This window comes from Magnolia sinica, chromosome 19, assembly GCF_029962835.1.
Source record: "Magnolia sinica isolate HGM2019 chromosome 19, MsV1, whole genome shotgun sequence".
NCBI lineage: Eukaryota > Viridiplantae > Streptophyta > Magnoliopsida > Magnoliales > Magnoliaceae > Magnolia > Magnolia sinica.
The window spans coordinates 3,483,630-3,500,481 of NC_080591.1; the positions used below are offsets into that span (position 1 = coordinate 3,483,630).

At 39.0% G+C, this 16,852-nt stretch overlaps 1 protein-coding gene across 2 annotated transcripts in view; it reads left to right on the top strand.

Moving 5' to 3' along the window:
- Positions 1-16,489, top strand: part of LOC131234410 (probable polygalacturonase At1g80170) — a 51,533-nt gene extending 35,044 nt beyond the window's left edge. Inside the window, exons 1-9 of one of the 2 annotated variants that reach the window (XM_058231260.1) lie at positions 8,885-9,455; positions 11,243-11,371; positions 12,360-12,530; positions 12,639-12,665; positions 12,985-13,192; positions 14,650-14,731; positions 14,894-15,002; positions 15,136-15,252; positions 15,940-16,489. In XM_058231260.1, the coding sequence (XP_058087243.1) occupies positions 9,201-9,455; positions 11,243-11,371; positions 12,360-12,530; positions 12,639-12,665; positions 12,985-13,192; positions 14,650-14,731; positions 14,894-15,002; positions 15,136-15,252; positions 15,940-16,242 (1,401 nt within the window). In that variant the 5' untranslated portion in view covers positions 8,885-9,200 and the 3' untranslated portion in view covers positions 16,243-16,489. Of the gene's footprint in view, positions 1-8,884; positions 9,456-11,242; positions 11,372-12,359; positions 12,531-12,638; positions 12,666-12,984; positions 13,193-14,649; positions 14,732-14,893; positions 15,003-15,135; positions 15,253-15,939 lie in introns of those variants that run through there. The other variant, XM_058231261.1, reaches the window with a different exon arrangement.
- The last annotated feature ends 363 nt before the right edge of the window (positions 16,490-16,852 follow it).

Here is a 16,852-nt window from a genome sequence, read left to right on the forward strand (position 1 = left end):
TGGCCAACCCAGCCAGCCCTTGGGTCGTACCTGCTTATGGGCGACACTACACATTGCAATGAGCCTCACTTAAGTTGCAGCGAGCCTCACTTGAATTGCTGAGGGCCGCACTACAAGGTAGTGGGCCTTAATGGGCAGCAAGTTGGAGCCGTCCAGGCTCAGTTCAGGCCTCATCCTCAGGGATGTTTAGGCGTACCCCAGGCCCGTTAATCAGGTCATGGTAGGTGGGCCTAGTCACCATGAATCAGGCCCATGTGCTCTTAATCATCGAGTCCTTACCAGTCCCCTTCATTCTATAAATGGGAATGCCTTCTAACACCAGTTATTGTATTGGGAATGACTCCAGGAGGCTACTCTCGTGATATTGGGCAGCTATGTACTCGCGATCACTCGGATCAAGGGGCTCGCTGCTATTTATCTTGTGATGACTCTTTTCCCCTTGGGCTTTCCACTTCCAACTAGACTAGAAGTAGTTGTTATAATGATTTACTGGCTAGTTAGACTTATGAAAAATTATGTGGGAATAGACTGTATTTAATTGATATCCTTATTTAGATTGATGACTCTCATGCTTTATACTTGCTTAGATCGCTTGAACATGCGTATTAGATTATCCAAATGATTAAATTAGTTACTCATTACATGCGTCATGTGTTAGCTCATTTAGTATGTGATTGAAATCTCAAGGAATACATTCGTTATTCTCTACTTCTTACTCATAGTAAGGATTCATGTTGTTGTTATGATACACACATTGTTGAAACCTCTCCATGGGAAACTCTAACAAAGGAGATTGAGTCCGTGCTTAGGGTGTAACTAGACTGGTTGCGATAAGAGTAGGCCCCTGATATGGAGGTTTTGGTTGTTGGCATTTGACTATGGGGTTTACCATCCATGTGTGGTTTCACCTAACTAACTTTGGATGAACTTTGCAACCTTTTAAATATCGCTGCTTACTCATCTTTGAACTATTCATGCTGTTATGTTTTAATCGCTATATTTAGTAATTTCGACATTTCATTCCCAGTCAACATTGGTGATGGCCCCTTCATATTGAATTGATTGACCACGTGTTGGTGGGTACTACACACACCCTAAGACGGTAGTCTCATGAGTCAGGGATGGTGGTCATGGGACACTATGCCTGATCCATCAGCCTATGCTGGGCCACAAGCTCCCCATAGTGACCGTGAGCTTAATTAAATTGGCTGAGTGTACTTGGACTAATAACGGATTAGCTAATCATGCATAGATGTCACAGACCAACAGCTATTGTTATCGTACGTGATGTACGTATTCTATCCGACTGGATAAGTTTTCCCACGTCGATGATTGCATGGGTGATGAGCCCACTATCCGCACAGATGAGTATCCCCGGGGCAATGATTGCATTTCCTGCATCTATGCATGTAATAAGACTGCATCTGTCATGTTTTGATTTGGCTGGATGTATTATGCTATTTTTTATCTCTAGCGGCAGTGTGTAATCTTGAGGAGAGATCACACTAAGTTGGCCACTCATTCATCAATATTCAACTGTACAGAGGATATAGGGGCGGATGGACTCTCGACAGATCCAGAGGTGGCTGCAGTCGAGGAGGAGCCTTACGATGAGGAGCCGTATCAGGAGGCGGCTGCATATTATGGCCTTAATCAGTAGATTGTATTTATGATAGTCTGTTTGAATTATTACATTTGAGGATTTTGTAATTGGCCCCCAGCTGAGTGGGCCAGGATATTGTTCACATTTTGGATTAGATCTATGCTCTGTTTCATTCCCGCTATTTACACTTTGATTTACTTATTGATTACTATTATTATTAGTTAATTAACTCCTGGGTTTTTGGAATGCGAGTCGTGTACTCGGGTTCAGAAAATCAGGGCGTTACATAGTGTCTGGAGACTTTGGGTTCCTTAAACCTCATATATACTCAAAATTTTAGATCGTAGATGGCCATAATTTGAACCGTCTAATTTGGGTGAAATTTGACATCCCACTTCAGTTTGACGTGCTCTATTTAATGAGCTCAATATTAACTAATGATTTTCGATGGTGGCTAAGATTTATTTTAACGGCTCTCACTTAATCATGGTCCTTAACGAAGTATGTAATTCCTATGTACAAACTAAACTAGTGAATTTGAAGTGTATACTATGAGCTCTAAATTGAATAGTTTATTTCGGTAATTAGATGAGCCACTTGACGAATACGAGTGTGAATCGAATTATTCGGACTCTAATCTGTATATAAGGTGATGCATGGTCAGTTTTTTATGGACACACACGTAAAAGGTAGGTTTTGAGATAGATTTCCCATGTATGCCTAAGCTAATGTAAGTGTACATATTCGCCTGCGTGTGTACATGTACCCAAAATCTCAGGTTGTTACATTCTACCCCCTAGAAGGGAATCTCGTCCTCAAGATTCAGAGGTGCTTTCATTTAAGTTTTCAATTATAATTATAATTATGTTAAATTAACCAGGGGTAATTGTCAAAATGAAAAAGATAATAATAAAAACAAATAAAACTTACCTGTTGAACAGACAGTGCACCAGTTTGGGCTTTCTATCACATTTTCCTGTACCTTAAGACTTCATATTAGGTTTTTTTTTTTTTTTTTGAAGATCCTATTATAAGTTTACTGTCTCTGTAAAATTTTACCTTATTCCGTTAATTATAAATATTTTAAAAATTCTTGCGGTCAAATCTGTTTAAAACAAACAAATTCAGGATAGAATGCAAACTCCTTAAATCAGTACAGTTAATATCAAATTTAGGTTTTTCTAAATATTTTTCTTCTTCATTAACCTAGACTTTTTTTAAAAAAACCGACAAGTAGGCTTTTGAATCACCTTGATCAGAATTATATTTATAATTGCGAATTTTATAATTAGAGTGACTACTGCTACCATTTTTGTCCAGCGAGACTTTGGGGACTTTAATGTTTTAATATAAATTTATGGTTCAAATATTATTAAATCAGAGTACATGGAAACATCCTAATGTAATTTTGTACATTTATTTATTTATTTATTTGTAATACATCAATGAACAGGGAATTCTTTTCTCTTTTTTTTTCTACTTCTTCCTAATACACAATATTCAAATAAAGAATTTTAAGTATACAATTTCCAATTAAAGGGGATCTACCAATTATGTATGTATGTGGGAGCATAACCTACATGGCATAATAAGTTTAAAACGAGCCTCTCTCTGATCTCATTCTGTCACGCCTCGAAATTCAGATACAGAGTGTACACCCTCAGATCTGAGTTTTAGTTCGTAAGTCGTACACAAAGTGCGTTAATTTAATTTCTTAATTAGTTTAATCAGATATGATAATTTCATTCAGTCTAAGTTCCACCATAATCTTAATCACATATACATAACACTTAGCACCAATCAACCAGGCATATATAAATCTTAACAACCCTTAAAATGAAATAAATATTAAACATCATTCATTTATTATATCATCATACTATAATTATGTTTATTCTATACTAACATTGTTTCAATGAAATAAATATAAATAATTTATTAAAATCTCAAAAATCAATACCAATATGTATTATACGTTAATCAAACTATGCTAGTAAATAAATCACGTAATTAGAAATGGTCTAATGTCGCCACTTCATCTTCACATAAGTATGGCCACGTTTCACATAGATCATGTTCAGGTACGATGGATCCTTCCGGTTCTTGCGCCACATCATCTGCTGATGGCTCCTCTGTATGATTTTTCCATCAATAAAAAGATAAGGTAATCAGGCTTAGTAAAATAATTAACCCAACATAGTTCATAATCATAGCAATTAAAATAATACAAAAATGTATGTACAGTGATATGCATGCAAATGGTGTATGAATGCATCAGATGGGATGATCGTCCATCTGCTTGGGTTGGAGATCGTCAACCCGCATCCACCTGTTGGGTAGTCTTCCACATTTCGGTAGGCTTGGGCATAGCCCGCATCTGGTAATATTCTACCAGGATCGACATTTCTTCCAAGGAGGGCCCTTAGGATCGACCATGCATTATATAAATGTAATGAATGATGGATGATATGCAAATGCATATTTTTCATATTTGGCATTGTTGTCTTGATCAGAACATCCACATATGAATTTAGTATGCAATTATTATAACAAAATACTCAATCAGTATATCAATCAATCAAACAATCACAAACGATTTATTTTAATTTTAACAAATCATGAAACAAGTTGGGTTACTCACTTGTACTTGGTAGAGGTAAATCCATCGAAAATTGTACATGTTTAAATCTAAGATCCCTAAGGAATAATGTAAACAAAATCATGAATTGATCTAGTCCGCAGTCTATTTATATGATATAGATCCGATCTGATGCATTTAAAAATTTATTGATTAGCAAATATAATGATCACGATTTAATTTGATCAGTGTGGCCCACCCAGTGGTCAAATCACTCCAAATTTTGAGGCCTTGATATATCTTAGCCTTAGGAATCACATGGTCAATATGAATCTAATCTAATTAAACTAGGCATTCCCACACCAATCTCTATAGCAAGAGATTTCATCTAAGATTTACTATTTTCATCATATGCATCAATAGGCCAATGCGATGAACATGTGGTCAATCCAACTCATTCATTGCATAGATCGTAAAAAATAATTCTAAACTATGAGAAAATAAAATTAAAATATCAATCACTAACCTGTATCAAGGCGACTTAAGGTTTCCTCATTTTTCCCTTGTCTTTCCACTAAGAAGCATTTTTAAAAAATGAGTTATTTTTAAAAAAAAGCTTCGAATCCAATTCCGGAAGTTTCATTAACAACCAAAGATATGGCTTGGATTTGATGATATCGAGTGGTTAGGATTCAACTCTTTCAAGTACGATCCCAAGTCCTCGCTCAAAATAATCCACTAACTAGAAAACATACGTAAAGACTGCCTAAGGATATATTTTGATTTAATTAGGGTCCAAAGACGATGGAAAACGTCCCATATGGATGGTTGGGAGTAAATAGATGAGTTTAGCCTAATAAACAGTTATGATTAACTCATGAATGGCTCAGATTAAAGATCAGGGGCATCTCCTAAAGAGAATGAGGCTCGATCTTGAATAGGGAGTGAAAGTATGTAGTTTCTGTTTTAAGCTTTGTTTATGTGCTGGATAAAGCTATTATTTAGGGAACTTTTTTAGAAGACTTCTTTCATACATACACGTGCTTTTCAATTGGTGGCATTCACGACCATGTTATGAGAAATCCACTTCATCCATTCACTTTGCCTGATTATGTTAGTACATGGGTCCAAAAATGAAGTATAACTAATACTCGAGTTGCCTACTTGATTAGAAACAGTGAGTAAGAAAAACTACGATTAAAACTTTTCTATCCTTATTACTATTATAATTACTTATTTTTATTTATTTATTTATTTACCACTATACTTCATACGTGTGTGTGTGTACACGTATGAAGGTTTAAAACATTAGGTGACGTGTGTAGGTGAAATGGTGAAGCCGTTTCCTATCAGGAATGTTCTCCCATTGTTTTCATTTTTTTTTCCTTTTTTAAATGGATGATATAACTCATACAGAGACCGGATGTCTATCTTCCTTCGTTTTTTTAACAAATATCTTCCAATACTCATAACTCATGTTCAAACCATCCATTTGTGGCAGAATTTCACCAGCGCTCGTTATTTTGCGTACCCCATAAACAGGTTAAGTTTGGGCCTTGTTCTCTAAAGGATGACTAAGATGCCTATTCAATGGCTGACACCCATTTATAACTCAAAACAATGTGTATTGACATTTTATATAAAAATTAACCAATAGTTTTGATGTATACCCTATGATCTCCCTGATGAATGGTTCATTTAGACATTTGGATGGCCCAGTTGGCAGATCCGTAAGTCAGGTGGCCTCACTAATGAATAGTTTGGTTGATGGTCGTCAAAGGTTAGATGGTTAAATTTTGAAAATGATGGATGGATGGTGTAGTTTGGTTAGCTGACAGTTTGATGCATGGCTGGGACTCTAAGATTGCTGGTGTTAGGAGATTGGTTTGGAGCATATCAATGGGTCTACCTATTGAATGGTTTGGATAATGGGTAGTTTAGATCCACCTCAAAAACATGGTAGTTTAGATTCACCACAAAATTTGGCATTTCGAAAACAAGCAAGAGTTTTAAATAGTATAGGCTTTAAAACAAGCATGTGTGGCAATGCATATAAATAGGGACTGTGTTTTATTTAAATTTAAATTTCTTTTATCGCTATTTTATTAGTTTTATTTTAACATAAGAAAGAGGACGTAATTCACTAATTCACTAGAAAAGTAATAGTGTTCAGACACTTTGGGTTCCTTAAGCCTCATATATACTCAAAATTTTAGATCGTAGATGGCCATAGTTTAAACCATCTGATTTGGGTGGAACTTGACGTCCCACTTCAGTTTGACGTGCTCTATCTAATGAGCTCAATATTGACTAATGATTTTCGATGGTGGCTAAGATTTATTTTAACAGCTCTCACTTAATCATGGTCTTTAACGAAGTGTGTAAGTCCTATGTATCAACTAAACTAGTGAATTTGAAGTGTATACTATGAGCTTTAAATTGAATAGTTTGTTTTGGTAATTAGATGAGTCACTTGACGAATATGAGTGTGAATCGAATTGTTTGGACTCTAATCTGTATATAAGGTGATGCATGGTCAATTTTTTATGGACACACATGTAAAAGGTAAGTTTTGAGATGGATTTCCCATGTATGCCTAAGCTAATGTAAGTGTACATATTCACCTGCGTGTGTACATGCACCCAAAATCTCGAGTTGTTACATTCTACACCCTTAGAAAGGAATCTCGTCCTCGAGATTCAGAAGTGCTTTCATTTAAGTTTTCAATTATAATTATAATTATGTTAAATTAACCAGGGGTAATTGTCAAAATGAAAAAGATAATAATAAAAACAAATAAACATTGCCTGTTGAACGGACAGTGCACCAGTTTGGGCTTTCTATCACATTTTCCTATACCTTAAGATTTCAGATTAGGGTTTTTTTTTTTTTTTTGAAGATCCTATTATAAGTTTACTGTCTCTGTAAAATTTTACCTTATTCCGCTAATTATAAATATTTTAAAAATTCTTGCGGCCAAATGTGTCTAAAACAAATAAATTCAGGGTAGAATGCAAACTCCTTAAATCAGTACAGTTAATATCAAATTTAGATTTTTCTAAATGTTTTTTTACTTCATTAACCCGGACTTCTTTTTTTTAACTTACAAATAGGCTTTTGAATCACCTTGATCAGAATTATATTTATAATTACGAATTTTATAATTAGAGTGACTACTGCTGTCTATTTTTGTCCAACGAGACTTTGGGGAATTTAATTATTTAATATAACTTTATGGTTCAAATATTATTAAATCAGAGTAAATGGAAACATCTTAACATAATTTTGTACTTTTTTTTTTTTTTTTATAATACATCAATGAACAAAGAACTCTATTTTATTTTTTTTCTACTTTTTCCTAATAGGTGGGTTTTGAGATGGATTTCCCATGTATGCCTAAGCTAATGTAAGTGTATATATTCACCTGCGTGTGTACATGCACCCAAAATCTCAAGTTATTAGAGCCTAGACTACCAAAAATGAATCAAAGGCTATAGATTAAGGTCGTGGTTGTAATGGAGCAAGGGTCGAGGTCGTGGTTGTCATGTTAGTCATGATTATAATATGGCAAGGGTTGAGGCTGTCATGTTATATGGGTCGTAGTTGTCATAGGTCGTAGTTGTCATATTATATGGGTCGTGGTTGTCATGGGTCGTAGTTGTCATGGGTCATAGTTGTCATGTTATATAGGTCTTGTTGTTACATGTTCAATTCTTTTACTACCAAATAAAAGGATAGCTACTGGTAACATAACGTAAGGCCCACAATGGAGTGATCCATTCCATCCACCTTGTCGGTCAGCTCGCCGAGGGCCCAGAAAGCCCTTACTTGGGCAGTGTCCACTTATAACAAACATCACAGTGAGCCTGAAAAGTTTCAACAGTGGGTGTCATTGTCACCATTATTTTCTATTATGTGGTCCATTTGAGCTCTGATTCGGGCTGATATTTGGGCCCTAGCACTAGAATGACAAGACAAAAAGGATGGGTGGCATGGATTATACACATAAATCAATGTGGGCCCCACCAGTTGGGTCTTGCCCATGCCAAAAAAGGCTTTTATTGAAATAACAGGTAACTTCTTCGGCACTCTAAACTATACAACTGCGGATCCAAGGACAATGGTATTTTGGCCCGAAAATTTTTCCCAAGCTTGTCAAAGGCGACCCTCGGATTATTTGAAAGGTTGAATCCATTTAGGGAATTTAACCATCGAGGCCAGTACAGCCAAATTCCCTCCAAAAAACTACGATGATCAGGACTGTCCAATCCACGTAATTTTCCGCAACCATAAGCAATCAACGATGACTCCTAGCCACCCATTCAATGATAGGCGGTAAGAATCATCCAATCGGTTGGATCTTTGCTGGTGGACCTATCAAAAGCTGGTTGGACTAAATGTACAGTCAAGATTCGACTGTCTACATTCTCCGAGTTTAAAAAATTGAAAAAACTCGACTCGACCAGATTTCACCACGACTCGTAGAGAGAGAGAGAGATTTATGCTTTTTAAATATTACATAATACTGAACTAACTCAGAAAAACTCGTGCCGAGCTTTTGAGTCGACTAAATTCGACTGGGTTCTGAGTGAGTCGAGTTTTCATGTTCTAAAACTATCACTTGCACTACTGTAAAGAAGATTGAGAGAGAGAGAGAGAGAGAGAGAGAGAGAGAGAGAGAGAGAGAAAGCAGCTGAAGTGTAAGAAAAGGCATAGAGCTTTGGGCTACGGAGGGGTAGATTTTTAGTTTTCTCAAAGGAGAGGAGTAAAGCAAAAAACTTTCAAAAAGAAAATCCCTTCTACTTAAAGTCTACACATATAGATGATAGAAAAGAAAAAAGAAACAAAAAGGAAAAAGAAGAGAAGCTCCATCTCTCCTTCAAAGCAAAGCCATATATCCCCATAAAACCTTTCATTTCCACCTCTAATTTTATTCATCTCTATCAAATCAAAACACCCAACATTTCTTTTCTTGATTTATAGTAGCTTCAGAAAGAGAGAGAGTTTAGAAAAAAAAAAATGGAGAAAACCATCTTGCTTCTTTTCCTCGTCCTTGCATTAGTGAGAGTGCATGGAATTGAAGAGAATGACATTTTGAATGAGAGTTTTTTCACGCATGAAGGAGAGATGGAGGAGTGGTATGATTATGAAAGAGGAGGAGACGGAGATGAACGGTTTGGATTTCATGCATTGGGGAGTGAACGGAGTGGGAGAGTTGTGGTGAATGTTGATAGCTTTGGTGCTGTTGGGGATGGCGCTTCTGATGACACCCAGGTCACTTCCTTTCTTTTCTCTGTGTGTCCACGTACGGACGGATCTCCAACCGTCCGATGATTGTGCTCGTGAATTTCCTACAAAAGATGTGGGGTCCACCGTGGTTTGTTCTACGACATCCAATCCGTCCATCATTTGCGCCAGCTCATGTTCAGACACAAGTCCAAAACTCAGGTAAGCCATACTAGTGGAAAACTGGGGATGGGAACCCCTACCGTTTAAACCTTTTTCCGGCCCACTGGAGTATTTGATCAGGCTTATATTTTTTTTTTTCATTTTTTCTTAATCCTGGTGGGACCCACCTTGTGGACGGGTTGGATGGCATATAAACATCACGGTCTGCCTCGAGAAGGCTTCAACGGTGGGCATGCCCATCTCCATTGTTCCCTGAGCAGGCTCAATGATGGACGGCTTGGATGTCACATACAAAACACGGCTGAACCTACAGAACTTTTGGTTGTACGGGATCCGGAAATTCGCGTCCATTAATAGTGAGAGAGAATCTTAACACACATTTCAAAATGGGACTTTGAAAAATTGAAAATTGAAATGGTTTATGGATTCACGCCGACCGTCTTTTGGTGGAGGATGGCATGTGCGCCCGCTATCAGCGTGCACTCTGCATATTCAATACGTGCCCCAAGCATGCCAAGTCAGCATGCTAAAAATTTCTTCCATCCATAGTGTCAGGACATCCTGGCCGTTCAGAACGTGGCCCCACACCTGGATCAGGTTGATCCACAAACCAGGTGGGCCACAACTGTGAGTTGGGTCAGCTGGCCTGCTGTCTTAAGATTTCTACGGTGTGGCTCGCCTGATGATATCACTGGACAGATTTTTGACGCCAGGTGGGTCCCACACTCCTCTCTAGGCTCGGATGTCTTACACATGTAACACGTTGGCGGCAAGTGTAGAATGCAATGGACGGTATAAAATGCTGGGTTGCAGTAGTGGGGCCCAGCGCTCGAATATCCAGACCGTTGATCACACGGGTCCCCCCCTGTGGATGAATCGTGCTAAAATTCTCCGAGTTTGAAAGATCCTAAACATCCATTCTTTCGTCGTTTCTCCGTGTTAAGATTCTGACGTCCAGGAGAGTTTCGGGGTATGGACAGAGGTGGTTGCCCCATCAGATCAATGGTCTCGATTACTGTACCTATACAGGGTCCATAGATAGAATCTCTATCGAAGATGATGCGCATGCATCAATCCGGACCGTCCAATCGATGCGGGATCACTTAATGGGTCAATAGCCTAAAAATGGTTCCCCAATATTCTTAGATAGTAATAACCAGTTATGGGTCACGGGATTGATGATTTCCTGGGTCACATTTCTGATCATGGCCCATTCATTGGATACAATTGGACTATCGAGGAACGATAACCTACACCCAGTTGTACGTTAGCTTAAACTACAACCATTCACGCATGCCAACGTGTAAACTGTGTACAACATCTGGACCGTGCAAAAGGTGGGACCCAAAATGAGGAACATTGTGATCGAAAACCAGGTCAGTTCAGTCACCATTTGAGCCACATCTGTGCATTGAACCGGACCGTCTGCAGGTGTGATTTGAACTGTCCATTTGTATTTTGTACACTGTGGCCTGATTGGCCACAGAAACAGAGACTCTTGAACCCCAAGAATCTGGATCGTGGGGCGGACGAGTGCACTGCTCGGATGTAGGACGGACTTGAGAAGATGGCACGTATAATGGATTGTAGGTTGAGATAAGGTGGAGACGGCTCCAGGTGACGATTGCTCTTTGTTTTTTTTGGATGAGCAGGCGTTCCGTAGTGCATGGGAGATGGCATGCGCCATTGACAAATCGGTATTTCTGGTGCCCGAAGGACGTCGCTACCTTGTTAACGCAACTAGATTTAGGGGTCCCTGTGCTGACAGTTTTATTATCCAGGTTCTCTCTCTCTCAAAAACAAAACGTTCAGGCAGCTGTGAATTATTATGTGCTTCTTGCATACTGGCTCCCTCCCTTTCTGTTTATATCAGAAAAGTTTTTTTTTTTCTACCGTGGACTCTTTTGCATACTGGCTCCTCCCTTTCTGATTATATCAGAATAGGCGCCCTTGCTTATCATATTTGTAAATAACACGTGGCCTTTTTAATTTTGTGAAAACAAAAGTCCTGGAGTTAAATTTCGCCATTGGATGATGAGAAGATGTCTAAACCCTGTAAATTTAGAGGTTTTAGCATATATTGAATTACCTTTTTACCCACCTCAGATGGATAATATACCTTACACGATAGAAAGGCCTTTTAATGTTGTACATGAAATTTTGGTTATTTAATGAATGCAAGATGGGGCCTGTGTAGCATTTGCTCATCATATTCATTTGATTTGTGTATGCACCATGGCTGGAACAACAATATCTGATGCTTTAATTTTTAAGTTATGACCATACCCTATGTGCACCTCGCTTTACCAGTAATTCAAAAAATACCGTCAACCTGTTGAAATGCAATTACGCAAACCTGCTGCCCTCATTCAATCATAACCGTAGATTTACAAATTTGTTCGTTATATCCCCATTCGTGAGATAGCTAATTCGCTACATTATTTATACAATTAATTCCTAAAATAACCCCACACGTGTAAGAGGAATCCAATATACACGCCGCCGCATACACATGATTTGCAAACGTGCAAGATCCAAGCCGCATATGCATGATTTGCACACGTGCAAGATCCAAGCCGCCTATGGGATGGATGTCCTTGACCAACTATCAGGCCTATCTACACCCATATACAAAACGTCCATAAGCCTAGTTGGTACACGTGCAAGACCCAAGCCACCTATGAGATGAATCCCTCCCGTACCAAATATTAAGATTTTTAGGTGACTTCTGGATTCCCTGAGTACTGATCAGTTGAACAAATGGAGCAGATAGCAGGAACGATCATAGCACCAAGCGAGCCCATGGACTGGGACCCGAAGAACCCAACCGTCTGGCTCGTTTTTTCCAAATTGAAGGGGGTGATCTTCCAAGGTGGTGGAATTTTCAATGGCTCGGGTACCAAATGGTGGGCCACATCTTGCAAGAAACTCAAAACAAAAGTATGTAGTCCGTCCCCTAACCTATTTCACTCAACCCCTCGCATTCTTTACTCCAAATGTCTTTTTTCTTTTTCATTTTTCTTTTCCTCATTGCTTTCCCTTTTCCAGGAATGTCGGTCCAGAGCTGCTCCGACGGTAAGCCTACTCTTCCGCACAAGTTTCATATGTGAAGGACACAAAATGACCATGCTGGACAGTTCATCTTCTGGGCCTGATCCGCCACAGTTGAACTTTGGCTTGAATTAAGACCACAGTCAACAAGACCTGGATGTATACAAAACCAATAAACAGGCCGGGCCTCAAACTCCCATCTAGAAAAAGAATGCAAACCAGACCCATTAGTCCTGTACCTACCATATGAACCACAAACAGTGTAATATGGACCATACAGGTTCTCTTACCCATCTTAACTGCTATAAAACATTTACATTTACATTTACCATGTTTCCTGCAGGCACTAACCATCGACTCAAGCTCAGCTATCAGGGTGAGGAACCTCAAACTACAAGACAGCCAGCAGATACATTTTGCAATCTCACGCTCAGATTCGGTGCGGGTGTCTGAGATCCTCATCGAGGCTCCATCCGACAGCCCCAACACTGACGGGATACATATCAGTGACACGACTAACATTGTTGTACAAAACTGCAAAATTGGATCAGGTCTTCCTCAATCACATAATTATTAATCAGAACTTTCACATTGTGGGGAACTAAACGTACTCAGTCAAGGGCAATCTGAAAGTGTACATCCCTTGTACATGGAAACAATGCACTTCCGAGCATCATTAGAAGCCTGCTCATCATGCAAACCCACCAAGAGCCATGTCTGAAAAAACAGGCTCATGGTCATCAGGTGGGGCGACCCATCGTTAGTTATGTGGTCCACCCATCGTCCAAATCCTAGTTATGGCCCACCTGATCACCAGATCTGCATGATTTTTGAGACATGGCATCTACTGTGGGATTGCCTGATGAGTGGCGCTGATCCTGGACACATGTTCAGTGAGAGGTGAGTACACTTTCAATCATATTTTACCAACAGTGGGACATCTTAACCATCCACAACTCAAACCCAGCCCATACTGATAAAACTGAACAGTATGTTACTAGAAAGCATCAGTTGAGGCTACTTTGGAACCACTTCAGGACCTCAGTACAGTAGGTGCAATTTGATAATTTTCACTCTCTATTGAACTAGCTATTCAATTCAACTCAAGAATGCAGCCTAATACTGGTTCTTGCAATTCAATTCAAAAGTTCAACAAATGCATCCATACATGAATGTGTTTTCACGCGACATTACTATGGCAATGCACTTCCTGATTATTACAATACATAATTCATTGTTTATTAAAATATCCGGGCCTGTTGGGGTAGACACCCGGAAACAAGTTTATCTCATTTTAGTTAATCATGATTCATGATTATGCATTAGTGATCATAATCTCTGGTACGTATTTCATTTAGTTATTTATAATTATGTATTAGCTAAAATGATAGGAACCCTTTTCAGGCGCCCACCAAACAGGCCCTTATCAAATATACAACCACTAAAATCTACATCCTGGATAAATGATAGTGGCACCATTTTCTTTTCTATTACCAAAACAATAGAAAGAAATGGCATCACTATCAATGCTCTAAATCAATATTAGTTGCTCTCTTGAATTAGTAAATCAATACCATTTACCCAAATGCAACTAAAAAAGGAGGAAAAAATGTTCCCCGCATGGGTTTGAAAGCTTGCCACAACTCCATTGGGGAGCCAAAGATGACTACGACAAATAGATTCAGTTTTGCTGAATCTGATTTAGCTAGTCTGAGTTCAAAATAAATATTCCCTGACCTGGCATTGACTCAGAGAACTGTGTCAAGCTACCAACCCAACTGTGAAACACAACTGAGTCAGCATGGACCTCACAAGAGTCAGTTGTGACCAATTCACGATCTCCCTGTAAGGTTCCAGTCAGAGTTCTGAGTTCATGTTTCAAGGACCTCAGTTCTGAAATTACCTCCCTCTCTAGCTACATGGGTTATTCCTCCCTTTCGATAACTATTTACAAATCTGAATCTCCTTGGACAATGCTAAGTCCTATATTTACGTATTTGATATTCAGGAGACGACTGCATCTCCATCGTCAATGGTACCTCAAATCTGAAGATGAAGAACATTGATTGCGGACCAGGACATGGAATCAGGTAAGCTTTGAATCATAAGCTCTTGCTAATGAAATGCAATTGACATATGTAGGAAACATAGATGGAAGTAGCACCACTAACAATGTGGGCATGGAAGCAAGCATTGCCTTAATTTCCCTTGAAATTTGTGAGTTGCCATTTAACAATAACTATAAAAATTAGCATAGGGAGCCTGGGGAAGGACAACACAATGAACATAGTTACAGGGGTGGTTTTGGATACAGCAATACTCAGAGGAACGACAAATGGATTAAGGATCAAGACCTGGCAGGTAATTTTTCGACCCCGACTAGGCAAACATCCTGACCAGAATACACTTTTAAGGATGCTGTTGGTGCACCTCTACCCACAACTAGCAAATCTGGAAACCTAATGACTTGGATTTCTTTTTTCCTCTTGGGCAGGGAGGGTCTGGCTATGCTCGCTCATTGCGGTTTGAAAACGTGAAGATGATTGATGTTGCCAACCCCATCATCATCGACCAGTTCTACTGTGATTCCTCAACTCCTTGTCAAAACCAGGTGTGTGATCTCCTCACCCACCCCTACAGGCACATTCAAGTCATTTGATCAAACCCTAGTAACCCTTTTCCTTATTTATCATTACAAAAGTTCCATGAATCCCACACAGACTAATAACAAAAACATGTCCACTGCATATGCCCAGTCAATGAGTCACTAACAAGGTGGTCCTATGGCAGAAGAATCACACGATCAATGGACTTCGAGGTCCAGTGCCTGTAACTTTTTGTAAACCATGAAAAACCATGCCATACTAGAAACGCCTGATTGCTGACGAACAGGTCTATGTCCCAATTGGATATGTATGGTCATACGACAAGTTTCAGGGGATAGTTTAACAAAAAATCATAGCGCCTTTAATGTGCCGGCCTAGGGTTGTCTTGGACCCAGATATTGAGCTGTCTCGGGCAAACAATCAGGCCAGGCCTACAGAGAATTTGTAATTGATAGGCCAAGCTATATTAGAAACACCTGATTGCCAAGGGCAGCATCAATGGGCTTGTGTGCCGATTGCATATAGATGATCATACACCCAATTTGGTGTTGGTTTAACACACGATCGTTCACCTATTCTATTTACTTTTTACCCTTCGGTGGTCAAGTTCATCCCTCTATATATAATCCAAAGCTTGCGATATGCAGCTGTATTCCTTTTCACTCTCCATCATGTTTGTTTTCCTTTGTTAGACATCAGCTGTGAAGATAAGCCAAGTCATGTACAGAAACATCAGCGGAACTTCAAAGACTCCAAAGGCCATGAAATTCGCCTGCAGTGACACAGTTCCTTGCAGCAACATCATCTTGGCTAACATCAACCTAGAGAGGGACAATGGCACTGCAGAGACATTCTGCAACTGCGCCATGGGATTCGACTATGGGGTTGTGAAGCCTTCGGCAGAATGCCTGCATGTAGACGAGGACTCCCGTTGCGACACAAAACAAGATCACGTCCAAAGGAAAATCCATGATCCGGTTCATACAGAATTGTGACTTCTCCAGACAAAATGCAAACTTTTGTTCTGGCAGAAGTTTGCTTTTGGGCACTTACAGTATTGTGGTTGATTTCTAAGGCTGGATAGTTCATATAACCGCGTAGAAAAGAGGTTTGATGAAAAAGGTTCGAGTAGGATCCACATCAGCTATAAGGCAAAAATTTCAGATGCAGTTATGTTTGTATTTTTTATAAATTATGTTTGTATACTTTAGATTATCTACAATCACATTTACTGAAGAGAAAGGTATGCCTTCTGGTTGTTGTTGGTTTTTTTCTTTTTCCTCCTCCTTCTTCTTCATTTCTTTTTCTTTTTCATTTTTTTTTTTTTATCAATTGGTTTGCTACAAATTTTATGTGTAAGATTGTTAAGGCGCATATAGGGATTGGTTTTGATATATATTGTTGACAAAAACTTGATGTTGTAAGTCATGTTTAAGACATCTTTGGTTGTCACCCTGTTTGAGAAGAACTCAGTAACTACGCCTTGACTCAACCACATCTTCAATCCATAGGCTAAGAAACTAGGCTAAGAAACTTGAAAGACCTTCAAAAACTAGGATTAACATATCTCTGCTCCTACATACTCGAAATTTATACATGGTTCAA